Consider the following 16,185-nt stretch of genomic DNA (forward strand, 5'->3'; position numbering starts at 1 on the left):
AATAATTTGTACCAGTATATAATCCACTAATACTGAAGTTTCATTTCAACATCAAGATTTTACAAGGTGCAAGCATGTTCCCGAAAAAAGTTGTTAATAACGAAGTCTTATTTCATTGCTCTCGGTTGGGCAACGCAATTCAATACATTGTTACTAAGAAATAAGTCCCCTATGATCAATGGTACTTACTCTCAGGTAGGTATGCAGAAGAATACAACTTAATCATGACTAATTTGGGTGAGATTGTGTGCAATAAATGCAGAATTTAGATGCTCCACATCAGCTTGTAAAAGGTACATTCCACTCCCTTCTTCTGTGGAGTTCAGAGTAGCATAAGTGGGCTATCCTATCCCACATCACTGTTGAGATGTAAAACATTCAGAGACTCCTAAGTGGCTAGCAACAATAAATGAAAACAAGAATGCAATCCTATATTTACCTGGGAGTAAATCCCATTTAATACAGTGGAGCTTACTATTAAGGAGACATGCATTGAAATGTGCTGTGAATAAAACTGAACACAGTAATAATCACAAAAATAGGTGTAGTGTGGTGTAGTGGCTAGAGTGTTGAACCAGAATTGGGTTCTAGTTCCCAGCTGGCCATGAAGCTCCTTGGACAATTTTGGGCTGGTCACAGACTTTCAGCCTAGCCTCACTCACAGGGATCTTGTTGTGAGGATGGAGAGGCCGAGTCCTGTAAGCTGCCTTAGATTCCTTGTAGAGGAGTAATGGTGGGATATAAATATAATGTAATGTAAGTAAGAATGTATTAACAAAAACATTCTTAAATACATCAGGAGCAGGAAAACAGCTAAACACTGAGCAGAAACTGTATGAATTCTTTCTGTCTGTGCTACAGATGAACAGTGTGTGCAGTATGCATTATTAATATAAATACTGGCATTATAAGAACACACTCACAAGTCATCAGATGCACTGGGTTCAAGGCTGAGGAATCACCTAATGACCTGGGCTAGCTAGTGTGAATGAGGCAAAGGATGAATGATGGAATTCTTACAGAGGCAAAGCCATGAATAACCTGGAGAGGTTTCCCTTAAAATTGATGAGCCAAAATGACTCTGCAAGGAATGGCTACCATTGCGGTATGCAAGCACAGTGAGTCACCAAGAGGTGAGAGACAGGGCCCATGGAAACCATCCCATCAGTAGTAGTAAGCATCACGAAGATACCTCTTAACTCCTAGAAAACAGACAGGGTCATGTAGCAGACAGGGACAAGAAATAGCTGTATTCATCAAGCATAATCTTCCCAGAGCCACAGAAGCAGGGGCAGGGGAAAGAGCGTAAGAACCAGAGAGTTAACAAATGGAAGTGGGCCGGCTCTAGACACAGGCTGGCACCCAGTCCAGAACGTGCAATGCTTGCACCCCTCCCAACTTCAAATGCTACACCTGCCAAGAGTTTACTGCACAGGACAAGCAACAGACAGGTAGTAGCCTGGGACTTCTCCCCAGTGATTTAAGTCTACATACTGAAATCCCTACTTATGAGGCTCACACTTAAAAACACACATACACGCATCCCCCAAAATTTAAAAAACAAAACCCAGAAGGAAAACTATTACAAGAGTATTTTAAAAAACAGTAGAACTATACAAGCATATACACGAAAGGATGTGTAAGATAGAAATTACTTTGACATGACTCACAAGACAGTCTTCTCTCAGCTATTATTTATGTACTGTCTGATTTTGCTGCCAGTTATGTGTCCATGCATAATGCCAGGTACCTGACTCAACAGCAGGTATGCAGACAAGATCCATTACTCTTATGCATGTCATACTTGTTGGAAAATAACAGAACCGTTAAAGCAGCTGGAACAATTGACTGCCCCCCCAAAAAAACCAGACCCTCAATAAATGTTCGTAGTATTATTTTAAAGCTTATTAAAAACTTTATTCAGCTGAATCCTGCTGCAGTTGGAGAATACTTTTAAACAGGATTGCCACCCTATCACAGCTTTCACTGAATGTGTTAAGCTCATAATATCCTCCAAAGAATGTTAGCACACCACGCAGCATCACTTCACCTGTTAGTTATTCAGGGAAGGCAAGCGACACCCTCCTCTAGCCATCTCTGTGCCTCATATTTTCTCAAATGCAGCCTATTTCCTGCAGCGCCCTTACCTGAAGAGCCGGACCCACCAAACATAGCAGAGCTTACATCACAAAGAATCATAAAAGAGCTGGAAGGGGCCATGAAGGCCATCGGTCCAACCCCCTGCTGTTGCAGGACACCACGTTACGCCATCCCACTCGATGGCGTACAGGACTGGACAGACTTGTCTTAGAAATGGCTATTAGAATTATTTCCAGAACTAAAAGGGTTTACTTCAAAGAAATGTACATTGACAGAAGCCTTCTCCTTTTCCCTGCCCTATTTAATGGGAACAAGGATCCTATAGGTCAGCTGAAGGGCAACAGAAACCAATATATACCATTAAGACGACTCCTACAGAATCCAAGCATTCTGCTTCTACATTGTTTTATCACGACCTCCAAGTTATGTTATTGATATGTATGTGCTCCCACTTGATTTCTAAACAGTTTGAGTGCAATGATGCTTGTTTATGTAGTTTGTGACTTTTTACATTGTGGATGTTTTTCCTTGCTAGCCACCTTGGGCATTATACAGTGGTACCTTGACTCACAAATGCCTCAGTTCATGACCAATTTGGGTCACAAACTGAAATTACAGAAAAATTTTGCCTCAGATCGTGACCTCCGCATTGAGTGATGAATGCAATCACACCATCTTCCTTGCCCGACCACGACTGAAGGTTGGCCGAGACAAAATGACTGGCCCAAAATCACCCAGTGGGCTTCATGGATGAGTGAGGACTAGAACGCGGATCTCCCAGGTCCCCAGTCCAATTGTCTAACCATCACACCATACTGGTGGAACTATAGACATTACACCACTTACATTAAATTCAGTAAGCAATCTTTAATAAGATTACAGCATATCCAATATACTTTGAAACCAGCCAGCGATGTAAAATTACTTTATTGACTGCATCATACAATGTTTTCAACTCAATAAATATTGATCCCAAAAACATAACTGGTCATTTAGGACAAGGACAAAGTAGGTCCCTGAAGAGTGTAAAGGAATGGGACGGAGAGATGCTACTGCAAGATGCATCCCATAAACTGGACTCAATTGCTTTTCCTGGGCACGAAGAGTTCATAAATGACATAGCCTGTTCCTATAGAGAAGACACACAATGTTAGGATAGACTGAATACACATGCAGTACCCAATTACATGTTCTTATAAGTATAACCCCTTCCATGAAAAAAGATACGTAGAGTGCTTTTGCTGTACTAAAGATGCCAGAAGATACATTAACCAGTAAACCTACCATTCTTCCATTTAAAAAATCAGCAAATAAAGCGAGCACAGCACTGAAATGGAACAAAATACTGCAAAAATTTCAAGTGCAATTATTGCAAAGACTGCTTACCATCCAAGAGTTTCGTACTTAAAAAAACCCCAAAAACTGGTATTTTAAACTTATCAAGTTTATTGTTACTAACTGCTACATTTTTACTTCAGCTTCCATTCAAAAGCTTTTGCCTAAAGTTTCAGGACTTTAAAAATCTGGATGAGTAACTTAAATATTGTGAACTGCCCAGAGAGCTTTGGCCATAGCTATAGGTGGTATAGAAATATTATGTCATAACAATGTTAATAAGTTTTCAGAAAACAATACATCTAAAATGTGAAAACCCCATACTCTCATAGGTGATTCACTCAAATACTTACATTAAACCAGCACAATATAAAGGGGCTTACAACAGAAATGCTTTAATTTTTTTTTTTTAAAGAAACTCGGCTACCAAGTATATAAAATGAGTCATAGAAACATAGTGAGTCAAAAGGGCCATCTAGTCTGATAGGAGTTTTTTTTTAATAAACCAACTGCAATGCACAAACACAAAGTCAAACAAGCATTTGAAGAGACAGAAACTGTTGGTGTAAAATGTAATTCAACTTATATTTGAACAGGTAAAAATGAAAGAAGGCAGAGAAATTTCAAATTTATGTAGATTTAGGTAGAATATTGCCTTTTAAAAAATGATCAAGTTAAAAAAGAAGTTTGTGCTAGTTCAGCTCCTACTTTGTTAAACCTTACCAAAAACAGTAAGGGCCATAGTAAATCGATACAGGAATCCATCCATTGGTCCACCTTTTAGGTACACTGGAAGACCATTATCTTCCTAATAAGAGGGACAAATAAAATCACATGTTAGACTGGGACTAATGTCTTCATGGATAATATTTTCTTATTAGATAAAAATAGATCCAGAAAGGTTCAATATTAAAAAGGTAAATCCTGTTCATTTTTGCGGAGTTTATAGAAAAGGTACAGAAATGGTATAACTATTTTAGTTACATATCTAAGACTGGACATTGTAATTCAAAATATTTACTAGAAATTGGAAATTAGTAGCTATTGAAGCACGGATATATAGTAAGCTAAAGCTAATGAAAAAATACTTCCTGAGGTTGTTCTGCATGTTTTTCCACACATGTAGGAAAAGTTCATGCACACCTGCACACCCACATCTGCATGTACTGGGGTGTGGGTACACATGCTGCCCTCGAGTGCTGCCCAATGCTGACCTTGTGAGCCCCGGCCACACAGGAGCATGAAAACTGAAGCTACCACACTGCAGAGCACACCTACCAACCCTGCATCCAATGGCACTGCCAGGACTGAGGGGACCCTAGCTCTAAGCCTCTCCCCATGGATTGCTCCAGCAATTCCAGCCACTTGCCAGATATTGGAAAGGAAACAAATAGGTCTCCGTTTCCAAAACTTTTTTTCCCAAAGGTCACCTTCACCCCCAGCACACACAACATCCTGTTAAAGTTTTGGAAAAAGAAAAATTAACAAGTTTCTTTATTTTATTAATTTATTAAGTTATTAAATTTTTCAATTTATATCCTGCCTTTTTCCTACAAAGGGCTCAAGGCAGCTTACATCTCCTCCTCCATCTTATCCTCACAACAACAACCCTGTGAGGTAGGTTGGGCTGAGAGTCTGTGACTGGCCCAAAGTCACCCAGTTGGCTCCATGACTGAGCCGGGACTAGAACCCAGGTCGTCTGAGTCCCAGTCCCATGCTCTTAACCACTACACCACACTGGCTCTCACTTCCTGTCTTTATGCAATGCCACAGCATTTCACAGATTCCTGGAAAGACTAGACTCTGAAGTCTTTTAGAGGACACAAATTTATTAGTACAACATTTACTTGCACTCTCCTTTGATATGTCTTTAAATAACCAGGGATTGCAACCTTAGGTAGAATATTGGTCCTCGCTGATTTGTCCTTATAACCCACTGCTTTATCTTTCATACAACCTTTTTGCAATCACTGGCATAAATTATTCAAACAACTATGTTCCTGAATCTGTGAATATTTAACTGAGAGCATATCACACAGAAATCCAACTATGCTGTCTTACATTTTAAGTCAACGATGACTGTAGCATTATATTACGCAAGTGCTACTAAATGTTGACTCAACTCATTCCTCTGAAAAAATAAGGAACCACTATACTCTCATTTGTTCTCAAACTAAGAATGCAACCTATACCTGGAAAAGTTTCTGCTTCTCTTTAACCTTGTTTGCCATGTGTCTGCGGGAGGCAGTGCTGATGGTTTTCTGAGAAACCTGCCGAAGAGCCTGCAAGAAAAACACATCAGAGTGCATCTGTTAATACCACTATTCACAATTATTTGGAGTGTAAGCCAAATTTGACACTATGTTTTGGACCAAATGAGGTTAGTAAGGATAGCAATGTACACAGGACAGCTATAGTTTGCTGCAAACTGAAAGAAAAAAATGTCCACAGACAAAATGCACATGCTTATATGGAACAATTAGTCATTTAACCATGTTTGAGCAAGCAGACGAATTGTGTTACCATATTAATGCCAAACACATTAAGGTCTTGGCAGAAGCAGAGCAAGAAAGCAGAGACATCATCAACCCTACTTAGAAGCCAGGTTCATCAGCCCTGCCTCACTCTCTGCCCAGCAGGCAGCAGCCGAACCATCAGGTTACAGGAGGGGAGAAACAGGGCCACTCCATCAGCTCAGCTGAGGGAACGATTGTGGACTTCTCTGCTTGAACTGTTTTCATTCCAGGTAGGTGGAACAACAGATTATAAATACATTAGAACCAGTGCTTTTTCTGTAAAAAAAAAAAAAAAAGTGCCGGAACGCACGTCGCCAGCAGTAAGTGCGCGACCACACACACAGCGGAGCATCCCAAGCCAAGAGCAGCGCCCTCACTATCTCACTATCTGACAGCAGACAGCAGGCACAAAGCAGCCTGCAGGCACTATGTTAATGATGTTTGCTGCTGATCTGCTACGATTCAAAATCACTTCGTAAAATCCATTAGAAAAAAAGGTGCCGGCATGCTGTTCTGGTGCGTTCGATGACAAAAAAAAGCCCCGATTAGAACTATTACAGCAAACTGCTGCTGTTTGTAATATCAAAACAGAAATTTGTACCCAAGTTTTCTGGTTTTTTTTTTCTTTCTCCATCCCTTTTCAGAGGGAAAGTGGGGTATAAATACAACTGTGGTTTAGTATTGTGAACCATTATGTCCGACTACAAAGCTGGCTGTATATGGATGCTGTCAGCAAACACAATTTCACAACAACTGACATTTTCCACATTTATCCAAATAATAGTCCAGTCCAGATACTTCAATTGGTACAAAATAGAGCTGCCAGGCTGCTGATGGGGACCGGCCATTATTCTCATATAATGCCAGTCCTCTATCAGCTACACTGGCTCCCAATTGAAGTCCCGGCCCAATTCAAGGTGCTGGTATTAAACTATAAAGCCCTAAATGGCTTGGGACCATTTAGAATACCAGAAAGAATGTCTCCTCCCCTACATGCCCTCACACCCCTTAAGATCAGCTGGAGAGGCCTTTCTTTGGAAACCCTCCTTGAAGGAGGTCTGGAAGATGTCTACCCAGAGGAGGGCCTTCTCCGCAGTGGTGGCCAGACTATGAAATGCACTCCCCAGAGAGGTTTGCCTGGCACCAACTTTATACTCATTTCAGCGCCAGTTCAACCATCATTTTAATAATTAAGGCTTTTTAGATGCTTTTAACATTTCCAGTCTCATTCTTTATTCTTTCTTTCCTTTAGTTATGAAAGTAGTTGTTATGCTGGTTTATTATTTGTTTGAATTATTGTATCATTGTATTTTATGTTATTTAATCTCTGTAAGTCATCCTGAGCCGTTCAGAGGAAAGGACGGAATATAAATGTTTTATATTAAATTAAATAGTAGGCAGCAGTAGGCTACATCATGAAAAGCCTATTTTACAGTGAGTTTTATCTATATTAGCATAAAAGAACTAGACAGAGAGATCGCATCACTTCCAGTTAGAACTTATTCTTCTATACATTTGGCCCTGGCAGATCTTCTGCCACCTCTTACATTGCCCTGTAAGAACCCTGTCTTCCTGTCGGATAAAGAAATTTCTGCATGCACTTGAGAAAATAGGTTCTATTACATAAAAATACATGCTAGTACTCTTTTCTATAAAACTTTAATTTGCAGAACATTAATATGTCTACATTTAAAATTCAGGTTTTTTTTTCAAGCCCACTTCCCTTTCTAAACCTGCTCCAAGCCTCAAATTCTGTGCACCATCCGAACACTATTAGATGTTGATTCAACAACAGATACAAGAAAAGTTGGCTGCAGATGGAATCTAAACTTCAACATAGAAAATCAGTCACTACCTTGCCCTCAAACTACCATCCATTCACATCACTCATCTTCCTTTCACATTAGTAAAGCCCCCAAAACATGTAATCTAGTGTTGCCACCTGAAGAGCTCCAAAACAGGGGACATTCTAGGAGTACAAGAAAATGACATATCATGCCTTTCAGAATATTACCATTTCTCTAAATAAACAGACTGCTGACACTATATATTGAAATGAAGCTACTTTTTGTAAAGAAACACACTTTAATGCTTAACTAAAGAGCTGTTCCTTTAACAATGGAAAAAATGCCAAGCCTAATAGAAACATACATGAGATGGAATGTTTGCAAAACCCATTAGGGGGTAGTAGAAAAGCAGTACTGGAAAGGCATTAAGTTATCAAGTCAGTCAAACACAAACACAAAGGACTTTGTCATTCAAGAAAACAACACTCTTTTTATATATAAGACATGTAACCTTTTTAGATGCAGTACAATGGTTATGAAAATGTGACACTAAGGTTCACTTTTAAAAAGGCACGACACAAGAGGAAATGCATATGGGGAAAGAGAAAGCAAAATAAGTAGGTTCACCACCTAAATGCGCTAATTTGTGTGCCTGTACCTACTTTACACCACCCATCATTCAGGGTCCCCCACCCTTTTCTTATGAAAATAAATGACTTCTTTTGATGTAAAAGGAAACCAAACTGAAACGCCCCCGCCCCTTACAGTGGCATAATCAGCCACACCCTGGATTTACAGTCTCGTCCATTTTAGTTGTCGTACGGGCCCTAAACATCCATTTATTTCAGCGGGTTCAGAGACGGGCCTCACGTTATCGATGCACAGGGCTGTTAGCTACCTCGCCCCGCTCGCTCACAAGCCACGAACTAACTGGGTGAGCCCAGCCGCCCATCTCCGCACACCGCACGGGGGCTGGCTGACGGTCGTCTCCATGCAACGGGCCCTGCCACGGAGTAGCGGCACAGCATCCCCCGCCAAAACACCTGCGGCTCTTTCCTCAGCGCTTTCCACCGGCAAGGACCACCCGAAGGCGGCGCGGCGTCCCCCCGCCCACATACCCAAAGGTTCCGAAGCATCTTGGCCCCCTGCGCCTTCACCTCCCGGTTCACTCGAAGCAACAACAAGGACACCGGAACAGGAAGTGGCAAGCCCGCCGCTGCTCTGTGACGTCACAATTTTCGCCTGCAGAGGCGGAAGCGAATACGGCGTGGGTATACGAACGTGCACTTCCGTTAGACGCAAAATGGAAGACACGGTTGAGGAGTGATTGTGAAGCTATCGCGGCGTCGCTCTTGCCTCTGGCGTCTCTATGGTGCACTTCCTCCAGGTTCTCCGTGGGAGGTTAAAGAGCCGAACGCCGCTTCAATGGGTGATCGGAGGCGTCGGAAAAGACTAGAGAGATTGAGGGAGGGAAGGGACCGCCGTAGGGCGTAAAAGACGCCGGCCTGGGGAAATCTCGAGCGTCGGGAATGTCTTGACGGAGGAATGATGAGTTCCTCCCCGGTCTGGAGTAAATGGCGGTCACCCTTTCGTGGATCGCAGCCGCACGGCCAGAGTTCAAGGTCCGAAACGGGAGAATCGCCTCTTGCGGCGAAGGGCGCGGCGTGTGAGTCGCAGCCCGGCGTTACCGATACGTGCTTCAGTACTTTTGTGGTTTGTGTTTTTAATTTTTCTTAACCGCCTCGGCTATTGGGCGGTATACAAATAAAATAAATCAGTCAATACAAGGGTTTGAAAGGGATTTATTCCTAAATAAAGCTGCAGTACTGAACACACTTAAGGGAGAGATCCTATGCATGCTTCGGCGACAACGTCCTACCCTAACCCAGCCATGCTTCCTGGGAAATAAAGGCGTTTTTGCTGTCTAAGCCTGCAGTGGGGTTGAGCTCTGACTAGAGACGAGGCACCTTTGGGCTCAACGGTACTTGCTTGTGAATTAAAAAATAATAATGCTAAAATTCACGGGAGGGCAGGACCTTGATTAGGAGGAACCCGAAGGGGAGATGGCGCAAAAGGCAGGTTGGAGTAAGTCTGAACGCCTCCTGCTGCTAAAAACCCTGGGATATGTTCTAGACATGAAACGCTGTGACGTCTAGCCAATGTGCATCTAATGTAAATCAGTTTCAAAGAGTCCACTCTAAAGGCTTAACAATTGGTTACAGCCCAATGTTTAAGAGCTAAATCATGTCTAGTATTTTACTTTTACCCTTTTGCACACCAATAGCCATGCAAAACAGTATAGTCCTCCAGTCTAATAATGGATGTCAATTGAATTTGGTTTATTTGACTACCTCTGTTGCAGCAAAAGGGTCAGATAGTCCCTTAAAAAATAGCCAACTTATTGAGGCTTAATTTTCATGGAATGTATGCATGAAGCGTTATGGTTAGGGAGCAAATATGTATACAGATAGGTGCTGATGGAGACAGGATTAGCTGGGACCCCACTAAAGCCCCAGTCTTTCATTTGGAGCCCAGTGCAATAGAAAGACATCTGCTCAACCTCCGGGCTATATCTCACAAAATGTGGAAACTTGTCTAAAATTTTGTGTCTCTGACATCAAAAACTAGATGAGGACACCTGAAGAGCAACCAAATCCATTTTAAAAAGAAGGATTTTGTTGTAATTAAAGATACTTTTATCTCATTTCCTAATGGTCAGATTAATTAAAAAGCATTTGATTGTGAACTCAGCTACCCAAACTGCTTTGGCTATGGGCAGATATAGAAATGAAATCAATCATAGCAATAAACAAACTTTTGTGAGCCATATATTTGCAATCTGTTTTGTAAGGATCAATTTAATCTTTAAGCTGTGGTGCCATGTAAAACACCACCATAAGAAGAGTGCCTTCCTCTGCAATTGAGTGTGTGTAAACTCCTCAAACATGTAGGGAAAATGCCTCTGTAGTAACAAAAGATTTGCTTCATGGTAACACTTGTTCCCTATGAAAGAATTTCAAGTACTTTATGGGAGTAGGAGGAACTCCTCTGTGAAGAAAGTTACATTTGTGTCTGTTTAGAGTAGAGCAGAGTCCAAATAAGGGAGAAATTATAACAGTGTACAAAATTATGCATGAAAAGAGATATTTTTCACCCTCTCATAATACTAGAGCTGAGGACAGAAGTACCTCTTTGCAGAGTGCACCTTAAACTACCCTAAGTCTTTGTAATGGCCTCCAATTTGGATGGCTTTAAGGGGAAAAACCTGTTTAGTCCTGGCCTGTGTGTGCTGCCTGCAGCATCGGAGGCAGTATGCCTGGGTACACCAGTTGCCAGGGGAAGGGGGCAGGAGCATGCCGTTGCACTCCTGTCCTGCTTGGGGGCTTCTGTGGGGCAGCTGGTCGGCCACTGTGTACACAGAATGCTGGTCTAGGGGGACCTGAGAATGATTTAGCATGGCTTCTTAAGTTCTTCTGTGACTGCTGTGATATATTCCCCCCTCCCATATATGTCCCCACCAGAAAAAAAATTATACAAGTGATGCCATAGTGCACTTTCCTTGAAGTAAAAACAAGGATTAGCAACCTATGAAATTACAGATGAGCCTAACCTTCATAGAGTTCTCACAACCAAGACTTACAACCAAGGTGGAAAGTTCCTGCCAGAAAGGCACACACAAAATGTGTGGATTATGTATAAAGGCACTGTGGTTGCTTCACTAATGCTCTGCTGAAGTATATATTTTCTTCAATGACTTGTTACTTTAAACAATTGAAATCTAAAACCAGCTTCAGCCTAAACTTGACAGAATAATTGAATTTACTGGCAGATGATTTAAGACCTGAATGAGGAAGTCTGTTAAAAAAAATAAGGTCCATGTACAGCAGCAATCAGAAGCTGTTATATAACAACTTTTCTGCTGTGTTTTGTAATGACTTTTAACATTTTGCTGCCTTGAGTGCTGTGATTATAGTTTAAAAGGCAGGGCATAGAATTTTTAAAATAAATATTAAATTTATTAGTTTCCCAGGATCAGCTAAGCAGTAGTCAAGGCTCTCAACTGGGTATTATTGAAAAGAGGGACAGAATTCAGCTGCATGAAAATTTGTAATTTAGGGACAAAGAATTATTTTTGTAGACATGTTATATAGACTTGGATTTACAAAACTTTGCCTGAGACTTAAAATACCTACCTCTACTTTTGAGTATGGTTCACTGAAGAAAGAGTGATACCCAAGGAAACATTTATAGTATCAGTCTTAAGTCCATTCTATTAAATAGAGTAGGACTTACAAATGAACATACATTGAATTAAACGAAAAGTAAACAAGTTTTCCCTCATTCACTTTAACAAAATGTTTAGGGTTATTGTTGAAGGCATCACCATTCAGATGTACAGAGCTAGACATTGCCAAATAAATGAGATAATATGGCAAAAGTAGGTATAAAGTTACCAGACTGCATTCAAGCTCAACTTTCTGGTCCTAGAGGCCAAAATTACTTTTATGTGGAGTCATCAGAAATCAATCCTGGATCTAAAATGGGCATATTCAGGGAACATCCAAGCAGGAAACTGGCTCAGCCAGAGGGGGATTACCCCTTGGCATTAACCAGCCAGGAAACTGACTTGGCTCAGATGCGTATCGCCCCTGGAAGGTGACCTTTGAACATTCAAAACTTCCAAAAGATGACCTGAGATTTCAGGCAACTAATAGGGGCTTTATCATATAACCATTGTATCACAGAAACATATCTAGGCCTGGAGCATTTCCAACAGGCATGCAGCCTGCAGGAGTATTAAACCAGCTTAGTATTTACATATTGCTTTCCCCATTTAAAGCACTCCACATTATCTCAGGAATCTATACAGCTCTTCCTTTTTCCAGTGTTGCACTTGCCACTGCAACCTATGTCACATTTTTGTCAGACCTTTGTAAAATTTGGCAACTCAGACTTTTCTACACTCTAGGGGATGGTCTTGTTTTGTTAGGCGCAGGACAATCATTCCTTGTTTAGAACTTGATTTAGATTCCATGTCCTTATTCCAATCTCTTGCCCCTGAGAGCAATTTAGCAGCCATTTCTCAATGACATTTTGAAGGAAAAAATAATCTAATAATCCCTTAACTAATCTTTGGAAGTAGCTGCATTTTTATTAAGAGGTGTTTCCCTCATTGCATCACCTATTCCTAGATTAGTTGAAGGATCCTTAATGAGTGAAGACTTGAAATGAGTTGGATCCATAGCTGCACAGACAAGACATCCAGCTTTTACTGGGATTCAACTCTTACCCATAAAAAGGTACAACAAATTGAAGCTCAGTTCAGCCAAGACCAAGATGCTCTTAGCGGATGGTTCCTCTGACCAGATGGAAGATATTCAGGAAGAGGTTGCACAGTCCCTGAAGTAGTGGGTTTGTACTTTGGGTGTTATTGTTCAATCATCTTTGTCACTTGGGCTCTGGCAGCCTCACTGCCAAGACATTCTTTGTATGAGCTCCAGCTTGTGGAGGAATAGCCTGGTTTCAGTAATCTATGTTCACTTCTTAGGGATGCTCATTTCATAGCATAGGTAACTGATACTTTAAAACATCTCGCAGCATAACAGTGGTGGCTTTTTCAAACTTCACTTACTTGCTCTTTAATGTGGCACTCGGCCTAGAAAATTCATCTTTGTGCACACATGTATTTTTACTCTCATCTTCTTGAGAGTTGCAAAGAGGATCTAGGAAAATTTGCCATGAGAATTATCTTAATGTTACTTCTCTAAAAGGAAGTGATTTACACACTTTTTTCCTTTATTCAGTAGACTGTGCACTAAAGTTTCAATGCAGCATGTTGGTTGTACAGATTCTTATAAGCAATAGATTTATGTGTATCAATACCTAAGGGATGTAAGAGTTGCAAGGAATACTGCTGCAAGCCATGGTCATATAGAACCATTTAGTGCACAAACTGTTTCTAGAAATAAACCAGTTGAGGGCACTGTTAACAAGCCTGCTCAAATCTATAGTGCATGAAGAATAAAGTTAGCTATTTTTTCTCCTTCCAAAGTACCTTCATATGAAATAAGTGTAGAAACAACCGGTGAAAGTCCTTAAAAGCTTTGCATCTTAATTACATTTTTAAGATCAACTAATAGCTTATTCTTTAAAAAGGCTATACTTCAAATTGCTTCCCTTGATCTTTTGATTAAAATCCATTAAGTATTTTTGTAAGTGTGGACCAAAGATTTTGGTGTGGTTGAATGTTTTTATGCATTCAAGGAGTTGCATCTCTTTCAAATGAAGAACGTTCACTCAACTTTATCCTCAGCTTCTATAATATGTAAGAACAACTTTTATTACATGTAGGAGCAGGCAACTTTTTACATTTATATAAAGTAGAACAATTTACAATTACATACTTTTATGTAATCAGCTGCTCTACAAGAGTAATGCTCTACAGCAACATACTTCCAAGGAGTTGTTACTTAAGCCAATAGATTGCAACTGGACACCTGAAAGTTGTTTTTGGATAGTCTTTTTTGCATTATAATATTTTCTATTAACAGCAATGCTGTTAATGCTGTTCTAAAGTGTGGCAAACCTAAAATGTTGGACTCCACAGCAATATTGGTACAGCAAGGGAAAATGATACCTTGCCCAGGCACACACAGTTACACCTCTCTACAAGTTCTACAAATGGCTAGTCTTTTGTTCTTGGCCATGAGCAAGGCAAAAGCTATATCCATGTCAACAGTGGCATGTGGTTAAACAGAAAGCGAGTGACAAGATGGACAAGTCATGGGAAAATATGAGTCAGTTCAGTGTATTGGTTTTGTACTGTACTTATTGGACAGATGGCAATACCAGGGCCCACACTTCCCAGCTGTTTCTAGGATTAATTTGAAAAAAATATATTCTGCCATCTGCCTAAACACATAAAAAGTCCCTGGTTTACAAATTTGTTTCAAAATGAGCTTTTCCTTGGCTAAATGTAGACAATTGCCTATGGTAAGAATAAAAGGCAGTATATTTAATACTGTAAATGTGGCAGCACAAAACAGTTGCACTAGTGAAAACAAACACTAGCCCAACCCCAAAACTAAGCTAAATTGGCATTTCCAGAATGAACATGTTACCAGAGTTTGTTTCCATAAGTCCCATTCCAGAAGTGCTAATTTGGACTCATTTCCAGTTGTGTTAGCCATCATCCTCATTACACCAGTGTTTGTTTCAGCTGGCACTATAGCAGCATTACATACTACCTGGACATTATGGTCTTGCTGTAAAAAAATATTTCAAAAAACCTGGGCAAGATATGTTGTCACAATAAGGCAGGTGCTCTTCCCACAAGCAGCTTCTCCTCTTCAGTTGTCTAAATGAGGTGACAACAGGGGGAATCTTAGCCTCTGCACTCATCCTGTCTTTTATCACATACACATGGATGGGTAGCAGTATTGGAGAGTATCAAGTTAAAATTTGTGTGTGTGTGAGAGAGAGAGAATATAGCAAATTTTGTATTGCTAACTTTTATGTTTTAATTGGACTATTTTATATTGTTTTTAAATATGCTTCTGTGAACCATCCAGAAAGCTTCAGCTGTAGGGCTATATAGAAATGAATTAAATACATAAATCTAAGCCAGGAATTTTCAATCAGCATATTTGATTTAGCTGGTAATCAGGATTGATACAGAAGGAACCTTAAAGAACCTGATATAACCTAATACTAGAGGTGAATTTATGCCAGTATTTAAAAGATGCCTGAATAATGTGGTATTAAACTGAGATAAAGAATGCATCACCATGGAAAATAATTTAAGGGGGAACACTCATTACCCATTTAGGTGAATTCAATCCCAGAGGCTGGGATGTACAGAAGCAAGGTAGCTAACAGGCATGACATATCAGACTGGTAGCACTTCATAAGCCATTGCTGAGCAAGTGAGCTAGCTCACTGGATTTAAGTTTGGGTTCTAGTAGTTCAGATGGAATAAATGTATATTACATTCACGTGCTTCACATTTAGCCACTTAAGCAGAACTCTGCAGTGGAATAATTCATCTTGTCATTCACATACTCTGCAAATACACTGGTTTGCATGTCCTAGACAATTAAGGATATGACTCTATGCTTGTTGGATCCAAAAAAGTACTAACACGACATACATGCCCCTGGCAGTACGGCTGGGGAATGCTGGGAGTTGTCAGATTTGTATTGTCTAAACATGCACAGGATTGCTCATTACATTTGGAACTCATTAATATTCATGACATAATTTAGGAATATTGACCTTCAATTTGTACATTATGCCAAACAGGCAAGTCATTTGTAAAAAAAAAAATAATTTGGAAAAATAAACAAACACCAGCACTACCACTCACTGTTTTATTTGATGAGTTACTTTGTTTTCTATTTATTTTGCATCTTCATCATGAAGTCTCTTTGTTTGCAAACTCCTCATAC

General features: G+C 40.3%; 1 protein-coding gene across 1 annotated transcript; it reads right to left on the reverse strand.

Moving 5' to 3' along the window:
* Window positions 1–3,010: 3,010 nt before the first annotated feature.
* On the reverse strand, window positions 3,011–8,953 carry LOC123019191 (cytochrome c oxidase subunit 7A2, mitochondrial). The gene is made up of 4 exons (XM_044421855.1): window positions 8,857–8,953; window positions 5,628–5,717; window positions 4,159–4,243; window positions 3,011–3,229 (listed from the first exon to the last, which is right to left on the reverse strand). Exons 1-4 carry the CDS (start codon window positions 8,872–8,874, stop codon window positions 3,180–3,182), a joined length of 243 nt encoding a protein of 80 aa, XP_044277790.1. The 5' UTR covers window positions 8,875–8,953; the 3' UTR covers window positions 3,011–3,179.
* Window positions 8,954–16,185: the final 7,232 nt, after the last annotated feature.

This window comes from Varanus komodoensis, unplaced genomic scaffold, assembly GCF_004798865.1.
Source record: "Varanus komodoensis strain SLA01 unplaced genomic scaffold, ASM479886v1 scaffold12, whole genome shotgun sequence".
NCBI lineage: Eukaryota > Metazoa > Chordata > Lepidosauria > Squamata > Varanidae > Varanus > Varanus komodoensis.